Raw genomic sequence first — 18085 nt, 5'->3', positions numbered from 1 at the left:
ATGGAGAAAGATGCAGAAAATTTCCAAATCCTTGAACCCTGAGCATAAAATAGCAGAGAAGAGGAGGACTTGAGAAAGGAAATATTTTTACAAAATCATTTTCGTTCTCATATTCAGTGAAACAAAGGGAATTGAACACTCAGCCCGTATTTTGCAGAGTGCCAAAGGCGGCAGGCTCTTCCCATTTCTTCCATGTAGGAAACACTTCGAAATAATCCACCTCCCTTCCTGGGTCACACGTATTCAAACATATTCAAAGACCTGGGAAGCAAGGCTACAGGTAGGGGTAAAGCTATTCATTTCTAGTTTCCCTGCAAAAGGGTCTGCTCCAGAGGTCAAATCAAAGAGAAGCTTCAGGTTTAAACCCTCCTCTTCTAAACAGATCCCAACCTGATCTCATTTAATGCATTGATATCTGGTTTCTTAGGCATTATAGTTGCCGTATTACATATCAAAAGGACTCTTGAGAAATTCCCTCGAATTGATAATTCTAATTTCTTATGTATAACTACTCTATATTCACTCAGAGGACAGCTGCATTGTATGCTAAACCATGAATCGTAGAAATTGGTCCCTTTGTACGTAGGTTTGTATTAAATCGAGATGCTCCCTTTTTTTTCCCCCTGTTTGTTCCCACACTTGAGTTCCTGGTGTCAGTTTGTATTTGGCTTCTTGAGCATATTAAAGTTTTTCTAGTGCTTATGATGTTCTTGCCAAGAGCACACTTGCAGCAATCTGCACTAGAACAGTCTTTGTGCCAATTACTTCAAAAAGTATTCTTTAAAATAAAAAGAGGGAGGGGGATTTTTTTTTTTTTTAGGGAACTTTCAGGTTATAGTGTGATGGTTTCAATTTTAATTTTTTAGTCAGTCTTACTGAAATGATGGCTTAGAGGCTCTGAAATGTGCATCTTTGGTTTCTCTCTCCCTCTCTCTCCTTCTTTAAAAGCCTTTCTACAAAATGGAAGTCCTGATAAAGACATAGGAATAGCTGGGGAATCAGTAGTGTGGAGGAAACTGCTGTCGTTGCTGACACCACACCCTCATCTACTTAAACAGCTTTGGAAAGGAAACTGCTAGAAGCTTGTTAAAGAGTTTCCAAATGTGTGTCTCTAAATGACTCTCTCTAATCATGGCTGAATAAACCAAACGCAGCAAATGAGCTGGTGACAGGCACAAAAGTCACATGAGTGTTTTGAATCGCATATGCTGAGTGGATAATAACCCATGTCAGGGCCATGGGGTCTTTTGAAGGTTAAAATCCTAAATTTGATCGAGGCATTTATAAGAGATACAAACACATTTGGGAAAACAAAGGAGGAAAACCAAAGAGAGTACGTCCGCTGAATGCACTACCAAATAAGAGAAAAGGCATCAGGCAAGACATTAGGGGACCTCGCCTTTCCTCCTGTGCCCGCCACTGACTGGCTTTGTGTCCTTGGGCAATATAGTCACCGCACTGGTGTCCCTCTCCACACCTGTGACATGGGAGGGGTGCGTGAGGCCTTCTGCAAGGTCCCCCATCTCCAGCGTGCAGTCTTTCTGGGATGCTGAACACAAAGAGGTTTTGGCACAAGTACAGATTCATTCACTACATAAAGAGACATTTTGAGAGGCGTGTCATTACTAGAAATTACTCTCATGAAGGATGGAATTTAGGACTAATTAAGCAGCCTTATAAAATATATGAGCTACAGAGTTTAGAGGGCAGGTTAAGAAATGTTTAAGAAAATGACCTTTGCTAATCGATGCTCAACACATAATACCCAGGCCTCCTAAAGAATAGAAACCAAGGTAACAGAGATTGAGAGTTATGGAGGTTTAGGGCTTTGAGGATGGGTCTGGCTGCATGTTTAAAGATACTGGATTCAACAGATGCAATGCTAGGGAAGGGCCTCACAGGCCATGTCATGAGGCCCACTCACTTTCCCAATGAGGAAATTGATGTCGAGAAAGAAGGTGCCCTCAGACACACAGCTACATGCTGCCTGAGTGTACCAGGAAAACTGAGGAATCCTGGCTTCCTTCTGTGTGGTTTCTTCCACATATGTGGGTCTAAAGTGCCCAGCTTAAGAGAAGGCTCTTTGTTCTTGCATTATTTTCTGAGTCCCACATATCTCCTGGAACGTCCTGGGAAGTGATCTTTTTGGGTTTGACCTTTAAGGAATTCTATGTCTGAATTTGGGGACTATGAGGGTTTTAATTTTTTCCAAAAATATTTATAACCAATGTGTTTGCTTTAAAATTATTTAATTATTGGCTGTCTGGGTGGCTCAGTCGATTACGCATCTGCCTTCAGCTCAGGCCATGATTTCAAGGTCCTGGGATCGAGCCCCGCACTGGGCTCCCTCCTCAGTGGGAAATCTGCTTCTCCCTCTCCCGCTGCCCCTCCCCTATATGTGTGTGCACACTCTCTCCCTTTCTCTCACTCACTTGCTCTCAAATAAAATCTTTAACAAATTTAAAAAACTTCTAAATTAACCATCAGAAATACAATTATTAATACTTGTGTGCTTCCCCCTTAAGGAAGTGGTTGCTGAAAAACTCTATCAGCCCTTGAGACCAGAAACTATCCTTCCACAAAGGCCAATCTACACATCTACATGGATAACTGTAGTTCTGCATCCTCAGAAACTGAGGAAGAAATGGGTAGCTGACTCCTACAAATAAGAGCGATTTTTTTCTAAAGGTTTTCCTTTGTTATAAAAAAATATAGTCATTTACGGATGCCTGGGTGGCTCAGTGATTGAACATCTGCCTTTGGCTCAAGGCATGATCCCAGAGTCCCGGGATCGTGTCCCACTTTGGGCTCCCTGCAGGGAGCCTGCTTCTCCCTCTGCCTATGTCTCTGCATCTCTCTATCTCTCATGAATAAATAAAATCTTTATAAAAAATACATATATATGTATATACACTTTTAAAAATACATGTATATACACATATATACATTTATGTATGTATGCATGTGTGTATATGTGTGTTCATGTATATGTGTGTGTGTGTGTGTGTGTGTGTGTAGTCATTTATTCTCCTGTAGGCCTTCAGATTGAGTGGAGAAGATAGACTAAGGCTAGCTTCACATTTTCTCAGGATGGCAAAGAGCTCTCTGGAACTGCTGTCTTCAGGCAAAGAAGCACTCAGTCTATGGTATACAGCTGTCTTTGGACATTTGTTGCAATTTTGAGTGTCTACGTATAAATTTTACTAGCAGATTCAAGAGAGACAAAGGCTAAGGAGACTAACTTAGAACAAGCCTTGTTGTTTAACTCAAGAAATTTAAGTAAAATTCCCATTCAACAAAAGTATTAAGCAAAGATCATAAATAAAAAACATTTCATTTATATCTTTGCTAATAAGAGTTCGTGGGTTCTAAAGAAAATATATAATATGGTACAGTATTGGGGTAGGGATGGGGCTGGGATAGGTAGTTGTATGGGAGCCAGTTTCTATTCCTTATTTGTCACGGGACCAGTTCTGAGTCTTTTTGTTTTTTATTTTTTTAATGCTGTGGGAAAATAAAATTGCAGTCTACACTGAGAACTGCCACTCCACTCTCAAGTCGGTGACTCTTAGCCACAAGAGTCACGAGGGTCCTCTTGGGTCCATGAGGTGTGATACCCCCTCCTCCTCCACACCAAGTGATAGAAGAATAAAAGTGTTACCCTCTACAGAGCTACGATGGTCCTCTGTCCTTCTCTAGGAGACTTTAATAAAGTAACTGAATCAAACAAAATTTGATCAGATGTGTCTGGTTCAGCCTTCTTGCTTTGCCCCTTAACAATTTATCGAGGTGTTTCTACCCATGGTCCTGTTTTATTAAATGATATTTGAAGTGTTCCACTCTCTGAGAAAATGTGGTTTATGTCTTTGGCATACATTTACATAATCTTGTTAAGGAAATCTCTCCAGCTTAAACTATCCCAATAAAAAATCTTATCTCTGGTAGAAGAAAGACTGTTTTCTCCAAAGAGAGCAAGAAACAAATATGGAGTCCAGACACATTTTGAGAAACTAAGGCTGTAATTATAGTTATATTTTTATGTTATGTATTTGAAGTTTGTTAAAAGAGATGGATGAGAAGTAATTGTTATGTGTGGAGGATACAGTCATGTAAGAAAAGAATGCTGTAGCTAATGTTTTTTAAATGTGGGTTTTAAAAATAATTTTTTATTTGTTGCCTTGGAAAATATTTCTACATTTAAAAAAAAAAAACTGAGGGTGATAAATCACTGGCAATCTCTCAGCTCCCCACCAGAGCCATCAAATTAAGGGTTAACCTCTCAGGATTGCCCTGAATTAATCAGGAGCTAAGCCAGGGGCAGGCTGGGCAAGGGGGAGGGGATTGGCAGAGCTCGACCTCCCCCAAGAGGCTTGCAGCACAACAGTGCAGCCCACTGTGGCGTGGCCACCGAGAGAACGCAGACCTTTACACAAATAAAGGCGCCTTGACAGGGCTCCCAAGGCTGCTCCCTCGGGCAGCCCTGCGCTCAGAAAATACATCCTGATCCCACATCAGCCCAGGGTTCCTGCTTATCATGCACCAATCCTCCATTTTTCAAAGAACCAAGATAAGGGGTTGTGTCCTATAGAGTAGGGTCTTTTTTTCAGTCCAGATTCAACCATAAATACATGTTCATCTTTCGTCACTCATGTAGGAGGCAGTCTGTGATCAGTCTCTAGGTCATCTTCATTAAGATCTCTAGATCGGTTCCGCTCTTTAGATAAGAAGGATGCTGCAGGAGGACAGCCCAGTGCTTGGTGAATGCAGATTCCCAGGCCCCCCTAGATTTCAAGAATCCAAAGTTTTAGAGGTGGGGCCTGGGAATCCACCTAATTAATATGCTTTCCAGGTAATTCTTGGGCACATTCAAATTCCAAAACCACTAACCCTAGAGGTTTTGTTTTCTTTTCTTTTTTTTAACATGAATCCCTGATACCAACATTAGGTATTTGGGTTTGTTTGTTTGTTTGTTTTTTAAGATTTTATTTATTTATTTATTTATTTATTTATTTATTTATTTATTTATTTAAGAGAGAACAAGCAGGAGGTGGAGAGAGGGAGAGGGAGAAACACACTCCTTGCTGAGCAGGGAGCCTGACACAGGGCTTAACACTAGGACCCTGGGATCATGACCTGAGCCAAAGGCAGATGCTCAACGACTGAGCCATCCAAGCGCCCCCAGGGTTTATAATTTAAAGAAGAAAGTGTGTTTTCCCTCGTGTACCAGCCCATTTGTTTGTGTTACTTGTGTGAGTTGACTTTATCTATATCTGGAAGAAAGCCCATACTCACGCTTGTGCATGAGTCTCTTCCTTCAAGACCTTAGAATCTCTGTGATGGTAGAGAAATTAGCCTCAGCTTCCTTCCTTCCTCTGCTTACCATAGTCAGAAATGCCCTTACCCTACCAGTCTGTCTGCTTCCTGAACCCACCTTCAGGAGTCTTCTCAGGAGTCCAAGCAAGCATCTGACTGGCTGTGCTCCAGTTAGATCCCCCTCCCACTCATCTTATTGCCATTCAAACCAGATGGGGTCCTGAGAATTAACACTTGCTAACTGTATCCCTTTTACTGCTTCCACCAAGGACTCCTCTTTCTTACCTTTGGCCAGGATGCTCCCCAGGTACCCAGTCTCACCTCCTCTCTTCTCTGCCGCCAGAGCCGCCCTAAGTGGAGCGCATCTGAGACTCTCCTTAGGTTGTTGCTAGTCCTATAGCTTAGTGAGCTGAATCCTGCCCAGTATTGCAGGTCCCTGATCTTAGAGAGATACTTCGGGACAAACTCCCAGAAAGCCTCCCACCAATGCACGGTTCCCGAGCTGATGGCTATCTTCACACCTAGTTGATGAGGGCATTCTAAGACCACCTCTCCTGTTGTATCCTCCTGGGGGCCCTGAAAAAAGTCTGCATTTTTACCCACTCCCTACCACCACTTCATTCCCCCCCATAACCTCACCTCCCTGAAATCTCACCCCTGCCTTGAGAAGTTACCTTTTCCTTCTTCTACCTTTTATTTATCCCCAGTTGCTCAAGTCTTATTGTGAATTATGACCAAGCCTACTAGAATAGAGTCAGTTTTCAGAAATACAATGTGAGCTCCTGGAAAAGGAAGGGGAATGGCCTTCTGCTGTCCTGCCCCTACGGGGTCCAATGGCACTTTCTTCAGCTAGGAGCCCTCTTCTCTGTACTGCTCACCTTTCTGGACAAGTACTTGGTTTTGGCCAAGCTTTTTTCTTGCTGTTTTATTTTGTTTTTCTCAGGGCCTTGTACAAAGACTGAAGTAGCAGGAGTCAGAGAGACAGGGACAGAGAGACCTGTATTTAGGCCAATTCTCCAACCCATGAATATGGTCTAAGTCCGGGAGACCAACTCCCTACAAATTTGCACTAAGTAATTTCTATCAGGTTGATATCCTCACACCGGTTTAAATGAAGTTGTTATGCTATAGGCTAGATGTTTAGGTTTGGGAGACCGGGCTAAACCTTTATCTTTTTGCGGGTTGGGGGCCACCTCAAAGCCCCCACCACTTAAAAATAATTAGCTGACTTTCCCACCTGAGCTAGTGATTTGATGATCTGTATGCTAACCCAGACTTCTACAGGGGAAGAAAAGAGAAAAGACTGGAGTGCCGGAAGGAAGCTTAATTTTTAAGGTAAATTTGGATTCCCTTAAAGGACAAGTGAAAAATCTCTGAAGATGCTCTCAACCCAGGGAATCCATAGTTTTCTCACGCCTGCAGCTTTTTTTTTTGTTCCTATTTGCCTAGCCCTGTTCCGTAATTGACATTATATGTGGAAAATAATGCACATAATACTTAGCATTTCCTTTTGATAAAGAAAACGGTTCATATTACTAGTACCAAAATTTATTCCTGAAAGAATGGAGAATAGCTTCCAGATGTATTTTTCTGTTGCAGACTTTCTTTCCTTGAGTATTGACAGAGGGGAGGTTTTATCAAGGTCTTTGTGATGGGCTTGTTTATAATGAGGAGATATTAGTGGAGCACATCTAAGTGTTTATCACTAACAGATGACTGAAAGAGCATATGGCAGGAAGAGAAATATATATTTGTCCAAGAAACGTGGCTTGTTAACACTCCCACACTCATCCTAAACTCTGTGGACATGTACTTACAGCACTGCGCACATCCGCTGGGTGTATCAGAAGAAAAATAAAAGTCAAACAATGATTCCTTCAATATGGGACTGTCAGATAATGCTAATTTGGACATTTTTTATCAAAGATGGTAGAATTTCAACTCCAAAACCCTGCACATTCTGCTTCACTGTGGCTGGCATCTGGGCAGTGCTGTGTAAGAGGTTTGCAAAAATACAGGCTTTAGCATTTTTGTAGAGCTCTTTATGATAAAACAAGAACAATGAAAGGAAGCATGAGGATTGAGCTCTTGTATAAAATTGAGTTCGGGGGCAAAGAATCTCTTATTTTAGAAATCTCTTTTAAAGAATGTCTGTAGGGCAGCCCGGGTAGCTCAGCGGTTTAGCGCTGCCTTCAGCCCAGGGCTGGATCCTGGATACCCAGGATCGAGTCCCACATCGGGCTCCCTGCATGGAGCCTGCTTCTCCCTCTGCCTGTGTCTCTGCCTCTGTCTCTCCCTCTCTGTGTGTCATGAATAAATAAATAAATCTTTTAAAAAAAGAAAGAAAGAAAGAATGTCTGTAGATTAGATTTAAGACCAGACTAAGATGAACCTTTAGAACACAGAGGCAATTTTTACCTGGCACTGGCCAAAACCAAAGTACTGTTTCAACCCAGATATAACCCATAAAACCCTATTAACCAATTCTTAAAGTAAACTCTGCATTTATTAACTTGCAGCTGAACTCTGAAACTCCTGCCCTGCCCACGGAGTTGTAAGCATGGTAGGGGAGTGGTGATGGATAGTGCTACAGCACACTAGAGGCCACTCCGTGGACCATTAAGCCATAGAATTCTCTAGAACTTCACAAGAACCCTATGTCTCATCTGGTTCTTATGCTCCATTTTTTTTTTTTTAATCTGAGGAATGCTACCCTGGCCAAAGTAGATGACTCGCCAAAATTACCAGACCAGAACTAAAACCACATGTTCCATTTTCCAATTCAATGTTATTTCTATGTCACAATACTCCTCCCATCTTATAGTATCTGTGCTATTTTTATAGTTTCACGGTTCTTGACATAATATTAGTATTTAGGCTTATATGTTTGTATTTAAAGTCACTTCCCATTCACCTACTTAACTTTACAAGGAAGCCATCCCATTCTTTGGGATTACCACTGGGACTAGTAACGATATGGCAAGCTTGGCATTTATGTCAGAATGGAATTGCGGGTGGAGAAAAAGGGGATTTCAAGCTTCCAGAAATATTCCTTTTTTTTTTTTTTTTTTTTTTTACAAAAATAATCATGATAGAGTAAGAGAACCTTAACTTAGAGAAAAAGAGAAGTTGCCTTAGGTTTCAGATGCTCACAGCAGGGAGTGGAGAGGGATGCTTTTGCTCTTCTCTCATGTCTATTTTCTTTATTGATAATTCCATTAACCTGTTGGTTTTAACTATCATGGGGAGTAAGGGGGACCACCTTCCAAAACTATTCCTTCAATTATCATCTCTTATGTGTCCAACTCCTTTTTCCAGCTCTCCCCAGGAGACCCTGTAGAATGACTCCAAGCTGCTCAAATAAAAAATACCACAGGGAAATCTTTTTTGTCCCTCTGTCAGCAATTCTTCCATTCAGTCTATCATCATCATCATCTTATAAAATAGGCACAAAATCATGGTGCTTCTCCTCAGCTCCCATTATTGCTAATGTCTAATGCTTCTGCCTGCCATTTTGGCCCACCCATTTCTGTCTCTTCTCCTGCTCACACCAACTGAAGCACTCCCAGAGGCCTGGACATTCCCAGTAGGTTCCCTTTTATGTTATTTGTTCTCGCCCTTTTCCCTGTGTGGAAATCCCTTTCACCATTCTATAGTCCTCTCTTATGTCAACTATTTATTCTAATGCCAGTTTCACATAGCCTTCCTGATCCTTCTGTCAAAGGTATTTCCTTCCTATCCTGAATTCTCCAAGCTCTTACTCTGTATCTTTCTTATGGCACACACTTCTAACTTAACTGAAATTGTATTTGTGAGCATGCACACTATATATATCAGGCACCTATGAAGGCACTCTAAATACATTTTAACTAATCATTTCAGCCCTGTAAAACCTGGAAAGGCCCCTACCCCAGAGATCCATATTTAATTGGTCTTGGGTACAGCTTGGACATGGAGACTTTTTTTTTTAAGTAGGCTCCACACCCAGCAAGAAACCCAATTTGGGCACCTCTGGACATGGAGATTTTTTAGGTACTCCTGGGGTAAGTCCAATGTATAGCATGGTTGAAAATCACCAGTTTAACTCCAAACCCACTTAGCCAGATATTCTCCAAGAGTAGATATCACCTTTGAAGCTTCAAAGAACAAATAAATGCTAGACCTCAGCCCAGTCCCACTGAATTAAAATATCTAGGAGACAAAGTCTGGGAATCCACATGTTGATAAAGCTCCACAGGTCATTCTGTCACATAACCAGGCTGGAGAACCACTTTCTTTATCAGACACTGTGTCATCTCCCAAGAGCACTGTATTACAAGTAATTACACATGTCTCCTCCCACGGTGTAATCTGTAAACTCTTTGAGGACAGGTTACATTTGAGTCACTGTGGTCTGCTCCCTGGCACCTAGCAAGGTCCCTTGCACATAGTATGTTTTAGAAACCAAAGCACCAATATTAGGTGCTTTGATGAAGAAAACAAAAATGCCTTTTTAAGAAAACAAAGGCACCTTTACACTGAATTTACTCACTTTATACTGGGTTTTTAATCTCTACTATACTGATCTAGAAAGTCAATATGTCACTTCAGTTCTTTGAGCATCATAGTTGCATGTCTGTACAGTGCCAGGGCTAGGACTTAAGCTCAGCTCTTCTGAAAATACTCTGTCTTGTAGACCTCAGGCCTTCAAAGCAACTACAAAGTGGAAAAACTCAACTATCTATGTGTTTCTGTATGTGCGTTCAGACATGTTTCTAATATTTTATATAACCTGCCACTTGGGGGGAAAATGTCTGCATTATGAAATGGATTTGGAAAAATACATTAATTTCAACCTAAAAATTAAGTATGGAACTTAACAGATATCCGTTTCTTCTCATCAGTCTCAACCTCCCTCACCTCCAGAGGTACTTACAGACAAACATATCCTTTGACGTTTCTTAACTGTTTAGTTACCGCATTAGGGGTTTTTTTTCCTCTTCATCTTAATTTGTACTGCTTCTCAAAGATTTTTCAAATAACCTGAGCTTCTGGTTATAAGTGAAATATTTTTAAAGATTAATATACAGTTTACTGAAGGTAGTAAATTGGCATCTAGTATAAACTTGTGATGTTTAATCCAATAAAAATATATCCATCCAATAAAAATATGCACATCCAATAAAAATATGCACATAAGCGTAACAAAGTTGAAATGGCCCTCTAACAACACCTAGATACCTGGGTTCTGAGCTCTTTTTGCCATTTCTAAGCTAGGCAATTCTGGACAGGGAATGGACTTTTCAGAAGCTTCTTTTCCACATTAAAAAAAAAAAAAAAAAAAAGGAAAGAGAGAAGGACCTAAGGTAGACCCTCCTAAATTGTCTCCCAAACATGAAAGTTTATGATCCTTTAAAATAAGAACAATTCATTTATTAGGCTTTGGGTCAAGATTAAATTAGTCATCAGTCCTGATCTTTATTATTCAGTTGATATTTTGAAGGGCAAACAGAATTATAATGAAATTTGGACACTTCTTCACAAGGTAGAAAGTGTTCACCTCCATTACCTCTTTTCATTTTCTTTCTTTTTTTTTTTTTTAAGATTCTATTTATTTATTCATGACAGACAGAGAGAGAGGCAGAGACATAGAGAGAGAAGCAGGTTCCTCGCGGGGAGCCCGATGAGGGACTCGATTCCCGGACCCGGGATCACGCCCTATGCCAAAGGCAGACACTCAACAGCCGAGCCATCCAGGCGTCCCCTCTTTTCATTTTCTTAATAACGTCCCTGCAGAATGCTCCTTATTATCCCCATTTCACAAAAAAGAAAATTGAGATGCAGAAAGTTGTGTGACTTGTCCTGGGTAACAACATCAGAAAATGACAAATCTAGACCCCTACAGGACCTAACTTTTGACCTCCCTCAACACCCTCATGACCACAGGCAAAGCCAGAGATGAGGGATAGGCAAATCTGACATGCACACAGCTCCCCCGCTAGCTGCCTCTGTGCCTTCCCAAAATGTTTTCTAGCCCAGAAGCCCATAAATTGCTTTGGAATAGAATACCAAGTGAGGATTTATTTATCATATCATTTCTGAGTGCATATTTTCTTGAGCATTTATAGATCTGTTTTTCCAAGAAGCTAAGAGTTCCTGATAAAACACGACAGATAATGATAAATGAGCATCTATGTAAGCCTAGCTGGGAGGAGGACCAGGGACTGTTAACACCCCTCCTGTGAAGTTAATCCCATTTCTTTTAGCTATTTCTTTATTAGTTAATGAGGTCTTACAAAAATGTGTGTCTGTGATGGTGTTTTAGCATCCTTGCCTCTAGGAACATTTTCAAATATTCATAAAGTAGCTCGTCTGACCAAAGCTTAAAGCAAAGGTGCATTGAGTATGAATTTTAGTCAACTTCAAGTGTGGGTGGTCACAAAGCTGCTCCTGAAGTATCCTCAGTAATCTCTCTCATTGGCATCTCCAGATCTGCAGCGCTGGGTGCAAATGTGAAGGGGAACCAGGGAAAAGGTATTATTTAGGACACCAGGACTCCAAAGGGTAGCCCTGTAGGCTTTGATCCTGCCTCCTGACTGACAGCAGTGTGGCTTTCTTTTAGAAAACTGAATAACTTAAGGGAAACAAAAACAAAATGAAAAAGGAATTACCAGTCAAGCCCCTGGGAAGGAGAGCAGTGGCTAGTTCTTATTGCTCCTGGGAAGCCAGAGACCCACTTTCCCACTTGAGTTCCTTATGGCGAAGAAGGAAGAGTACAGTCTCAAAAAGTGGTTTAGTGCTCAGTGATACATTTTTAGAGAGGCAGACCAAGGGCATGAACTTGGTTAACGACTAAACTGAGCTCCCTGATACAATGGCTCACAGTGATTACATCTACAGCCTAGTTTTGGAGGGTCCCCCGCACCACAGCACAGTCCTAGGAACACAGCTAGAGGACACACACAGGGGGACACACATGCATCTCCAGCAGCCTCCTCTCCCCACGCATCCACACACACGACTTCCGTCATCCCAAAAGCACACAATCCCTGATGCTTTTCCACCCTTTTATGATTTCGTTTCCTCAAAACATCACTTAAGGAAATTGACATTATGGCTGCCCTTCTATGTGTAGTTTATAAGCAAAGGGATTTTTTCAAAGGGCATCTGTAAAAATACTACTTAAGTTGTGTGAGGAAGATGAACCACTTTACTTTGGTTCTGGCTGGCTTGGACTATCTGTGGTATACTTCGGCTAAGCAACCAGAAATCACGGTCCAATATTCTCCCACCTGTTTCTGCACAGGAAACCGAAATGAGCCACCAAAACGGTGCAGATTTCCTGATCCTACTTTAGAATGAGTTCGAGGAACAAATGATAGGCCAAGCTCCTCTGAGCTTCAACCCCATAGGGCAGTGCAATAAATCACAGTAGTACTGGTAGCTCAGTGCCTTCTGACATGGAATATCTATGTTCTGAAGGGCCCATTCATGTCATTGCCACTAAGACTTGTATTAATTGGAGTCTTTTGGCCTTTTTGCGTTATCAACCCTCACTCCCACCCCCAGTGAACCAGTGAAGGGAAAGTTCTGGGCCATACCTCTGAAAGGAGACGGCCATGTAATTCCACTCAGTACAGATTTGGAAACAGACAAGCATCATCCATTAACAAGGGCAGACAATTCAACCATTTGCCTTTGCAGCTCATTGCTCAACTCTCTGGTCATTTTAACTGGTTGTACATTTCCTCTAAATCTTAAAAAAAAAATAAAAACAAAAAAACAGAGGGCGAGAGAAAAGAAGAACGGGAAAGACAAAGTCTTTAAAATAGCAATAGCATGGTAATAATGCTGCCTTGAGAAAAGCTCAGCATATAATATTATTACTCTTATGTCCCTGCCTTGGGGACATTGAGGGCACTTTGACAGCCATTATCGTTACAGAAGATACAAGCTAATGCTGGTCGTTCCAGACATAATTTTGCATTTCTCAAAAGAAATACTGTTACGTCCCAGACGTAAATGTGACTGTGTCCTGTCCTTAATGTTCTGTTACAGGTGATTCACATCACGGGCCGGCTACGACTGAGGGTGTCTCTCTCCCACGGGAGGACCGTTCCCAGCCAAATCATGGGTCTTGTGGTTGTGGCTCATGCCCTGCCTCCCCCTACGATCAATGAAGTCAGAATTGACTGCCATATGTTCGTCACTCGAGTAAATATGGACCTCAATATCATTTACTGTGAAAATAGGTACTTTGTTTTTGTTCTCATTTCCTCTGTTGTACGCTACACGTTGGTGAAGGTTGGCGTTTGCAGCGGTCGGAAGGATTTTACTCTCCCAGCGAGGCTCATTAGAAATCCTGATCTTATTTTTAATGGCTGCTTGGACTGACACCAAACATGCTTTTTATTTAAAATCTACATTGCTGTCCTGATTTCCATTAGGGACGACAATGGAATGAATCGGGATACCCAGACATCCATATGCTATAATTAAGACCCATTTTGGCCGAGAACCCAAGGAGAGAGCAGGGCTGAGACGTTCTTGGCAAAATTATGCAGCCAAAGGTATCTCCCGATGCCTCGGCCAGCCCCACTCCCTGACGACTGTCCAGGCCCAGCCTCGGGAGGCTCAGGGTTCACAGAGGTGTTCAGCACATTGCCTTAGCTGCTTGAGGGCTGCTAGAATGCGTCACCACACACCAGGGGGCTTACCCAACAGACATTTCTCTCTCACAGTTCTGGAGACTGGGAAGTCCAAGGTCAAGGTACAAGCTAATGAGGTTCCTAGTGAAAGCCCCCTTCCCGGCTTGCAGATAGCGGCCTTCTTGCTGGTCCCTTCCTCTTCTTATGAGGACACTAATCCCATCACGGGGGCTCCATCCCCAGGACCTCATCTAAACCTAGTTACCTCCCAAAGGCCCCACCTCCTAATACTATGGCATTGGGTGTAAAGGCTTCAATAGATGAATTTGGTGGTGGGAGGGACATATTCAAGCCACAACACATGTAGGGGGAGAAATGAGAATTTGAGGCCCCCAGAGGGAAAAGGATGAAAAAATCTGCAAACCTATTAAATAAAACGTTGTAATCCTGACGTTTGCTATCATAAATTTAAAAAAAAAAAAAAAAAAAGACTCATCATATAAACGACTTGGCAGTCCTTCCTTAACACTGAGCTTTGATAAAAGCACTTTTTAACCTCTGGTTTAAAAGTTCATTTTTTCCATTAAGCACAAAGCAAGGGACAAGGAAATGGGACAGTGCCCCCTCAGACCTTTCACCCAGAAGTCACCAGCCCATCATCAGACCGATTTGAGGAAGAGAGAATCACGGGGCACAGGAAGAAGAGTGAAGGGGAACCATCCACAAATCGGCCATGGGAAGGAAGCTTCCATGATACCATCCATCTGCTGGTGCCACAGGCAGAATCATTGAGGCAGTTTTGAGAGGGTGCTTTTGTGGCACGGATTATTGTCAGGCATGAAGGTAGTATATGTTCACCGAGCCCTGGTAGTGCCTTCAGAGGCAAAATGCAAGAGCATAATGGTCAAGTATCTCAGATAATTGACCTTTTCAGGGCCTAGCCAAGAGGAATATAGCCAGCATCTACATTCAGCCCACTGGGAAGTTCTGAGGATGTTGAGACCAAGTTAGAAATGCGTACCATTTCTGGTCAGAATTGGATTCAAAGGAAAGAATTCTCCAGGAGAAAAAAAACACCCACCTGAGCTATTAGTGTTCCATGGGGGAAAAGATACCACGCACCTATCACTCTTATTGAATAAGTAACTCTAAATCTGTTTTTCAGGTTTTGTTGGCATTTCTTAAAATTGTGATCATTGTGACTGTGTACTCGGCTATGTGTAAGGTATTCTGGAATGGCAAAAGAATATCAGGAAAGACAGCAAAATGATTAGCAGGGGTTAGCAAGTAATAATAAAGATAGTTAGCTTTTGTTGAACGCTTAATACACACTCGGCAATATGCGAAGCTCAGCATATACATCATCTCATTTAAGCTTCAAGACAGTTCTGTGAGATGAGTGTTGCCACTGTCTTCATCACCCTCAGGCCATTTTAGTTTAGAGAGGAAGGGTAAGTGATATGCCCAAGGTCACAATTTGAACCCGAAATGTGCCAGATTTTAAAACCAGGCATTTAGCCACATGTGGGCCTTTCTGCATTACTTGTCACTTTTTTTTTCTAGAGAAGTCAGGCCGATTGCTAAGCAAGCAGTCCAACTAACCAGTGAAGGAGACCTGTCATATCTATGCATCCACTGAAGAACACAGTCCTAGTCCACAAAGCTGTGTATCCTGATTAAAAACAGAGAATGCTGGAGATGAAGCTCCAACCCAGGGAGGCAGATAGAAAGTCTGATGCTACCTGTGGCTTTACATCTTCGAAAACCTATGTTGGGCTCCCTTGATTTAGATTTTACTACCATTACTCCCTCCGAAAAACAGAGCCTCATCTTATTTACCTACTCCTGGTGATTGTCCTATCCCAAAACCCTCACTTAATTTTCATTCCTGTGATCAAAGATTGATTAATTCTACTTCATGGACCTGAGTGCCTTATGGTGCCACTCCAATAATTGAGATCATTTTCTGTGACCCACTTTAAGCCTTTTTTCTTCCCTTAAAAAAAATTGTTTTCCACAACCCCTTATTAGCCAATACAATATGGCATTAATTCTCAACTGATGATATAAATTATTTTAAAAGGACCTGTGTTAAAAGTAACTGCTTATTTGACCTGAGGAGACAGCATACCTTATGTGCCAGCCACTGTGCTATGTTCATTTCATTTCATTTCATTCATTAATCCCCTGGCCAATCTGTTAAATTGCTTTTATACATAAGGAAACTGAGGCTCAGAGTACAAGGTACCATCAGGATTCTGATCCTGATATAGGTTCATCACACTGGTCTGGGGCTTTCTATACATATATTAAGAGGTCTCTGGACACCAAGCTGGTCACATTCGCCACAGTCACAGGCTCTGGTACATAGAAGTGCTTCAGATATTTTGAAGGATTTCATTCCAATAAAGCATAAACTAAAGAACATCTTCCCTAAAGTATGGCTGGCTTTTCCCCAGGGTTTATTGGTTAATTAGGGAACTGCTACTAGCAACTCAAGCCCTCTTCTGGACTCTAGAGACCACTTTCTCCCCTGCATTCCCTAGGACGGCCGCACACAGGGCTGACATCAGATGCTTTCAGAGGAGCTGGCAAATTTCAGAAACACCAATGAGGGCCTTTTAACGACATCCTTGTTCACCCATTTATAGAAAAGGGGTATAAACAGAGCTTGGAAAGGTGCTAATGGTTTTAGGAAAACATCAACTAATAATCTGCCTTGCTACCAGAAAACCATGGAGTTATAAAGCTCTTCATACTGCCCCCATTTTGTCTCGTCTTACCAAGAATTCTAGTTTGGCCAGAAATCTTATTTAATATTAGACATTGAGAAATCCACTCGCTGGGTAGTACATTTTAATTGTATTCCACATTATTCTGGTTTGGTTTTGTTCCTTATTTCCCTGCCTTGGAGGTCAGCTTGAACTCTCCAGCAGTGATCTCAGAGGTTTCTTAAATATGTTCTTTCTAAAGACTCACTTCCTATTTGGCTCTGTCATAAGCCATAAACCATAAAAAGCACAGAGACACTAAAGAGAATAAACAAAAGATATGTTCCGTTTTGGACTGCCCAAAACCAATCTGTACCTGGACAGGGAGGAGGATAATAAGCATGTTGACGTCTTTGTGTAAATCAGGGCAGATTCCGCCCCACCCCCCAACATGTTTTCCAATTTCTGTTCTATTTTTCTGTGCTCCTGCCTGAGGACATTGACGTGTGCACAATCAATGACACGGGCTTACACACACGTACTGTCAAGCACAAGCCTGGAAGAGCTGCTGAAATGGTTTAAAAGTTTCTGTGTGGAATCCACCACAAAGTACCAGTTAAAAGGGCCAGGAGTGAAAGCTGAGCTCCCAAATGACTAAGGCTGAAAAAGATAATACCCCCAGGCATCTGTATGTCTCAGCATTTAAATTATATCCCTTGAATGCCAATTTGGACTTTGTGCCAAGAAGCAGTTGAAGCCCTTTTTCATGGAAATACCCAATAGAAGACCAATCTGTTTAAATGAAAGGTGTCTCTAATCATTTGGTATCACCATAACATGTTTTTATTTTATTATGTAACCTTGAATTATCTTGGCCTCTAATGAGGATCTTGTATTGTTACTGATTCTCAATAATTTCATGGAATTATGTTGTCCAAATGTGCCTTCTGATGCCAAAAAAAAAAAAAAGAAAGAAAGAAAGAAAGAAAGAAAGAAACGAAAAACCTGTCTCATTATTTAAACACAGTTGCTTGATCTAGCACATTTCCCTACTTTTGGAAAAGTCCGACATCCTTTAAGGAAATCATCTTATCTGTAAAGGGCTTCCTTTCCCTCAGGGCGCCACCTCTCCCAGGTACCCTGGTATAATGAAAACCGTAGGCAGATTCGTTTCTAAGTCATTGAACAATTTCTGTATTTCCTCCCCTTCTGAATTCCAGCCTATGTTCCTCTCTCTGCAGGATTAGTGATTATATGGACCTGACCCCTGTAGACATTGTAGGGAAGAGATGCTATCACTTCATCCACGCCGAAGATGTTGAGGGCATCAGACACAGTCACCTAGACTGTAAGTACCTCTTGTGTGTGGGGACAGCCTGGCTGGGGTCATCTTTCTCTCTCTCTCTCTCTCTCTCTCTCTCTCTCTCTCTGTGT

General features: G+C 41.7%; 1 protein-coding gene across 5 annotated transcripts in view; it reads left to right on the top strand.

Moving 5' to 3' along the window:
• Positions 1 to 18085, top strand: part of NPAS3 (neuronal PAS domain protein 3) — an 841567-nt gene that overhangs the window by 799319 nt on the left and 24163 nt on the right. For all 5 annotated transcript variants that reach the window (XM_041759624.1, XM_041759625.1, XM_041759623.1 and 2 more), the window contains 2 exons: positions 13351 to 13544; positions 17893 to 17999. In XM_041759624.1, coding sequence (XP_041615558.1) covers positions 13351 to 13544; positions 17893 to 17999 — 301 coding nt within the window. The remainder of the gene's footprint in view (positions 1 to 13350; positions 13545 to 17892; positions 18000 to 18085) is intronic.

Source organism: Vulpes lagopus, chromosome 6, assembly GCF_018345385.1.
Source record: "Vulpes lagopus strain Blue_001 chromosome 6, ASM1834538v1, whole genome shotgun sequence".
NCBI lineage: Eukaryota > Metazoa > Chordata > Mammalia > Carnivora > Canidae > Vulpes > Vulpes lagopus.
Note: the sequence above shows the minus strand (reverse complement) of the source record. Positions and strands in the feature narration are given on the sequence as shown.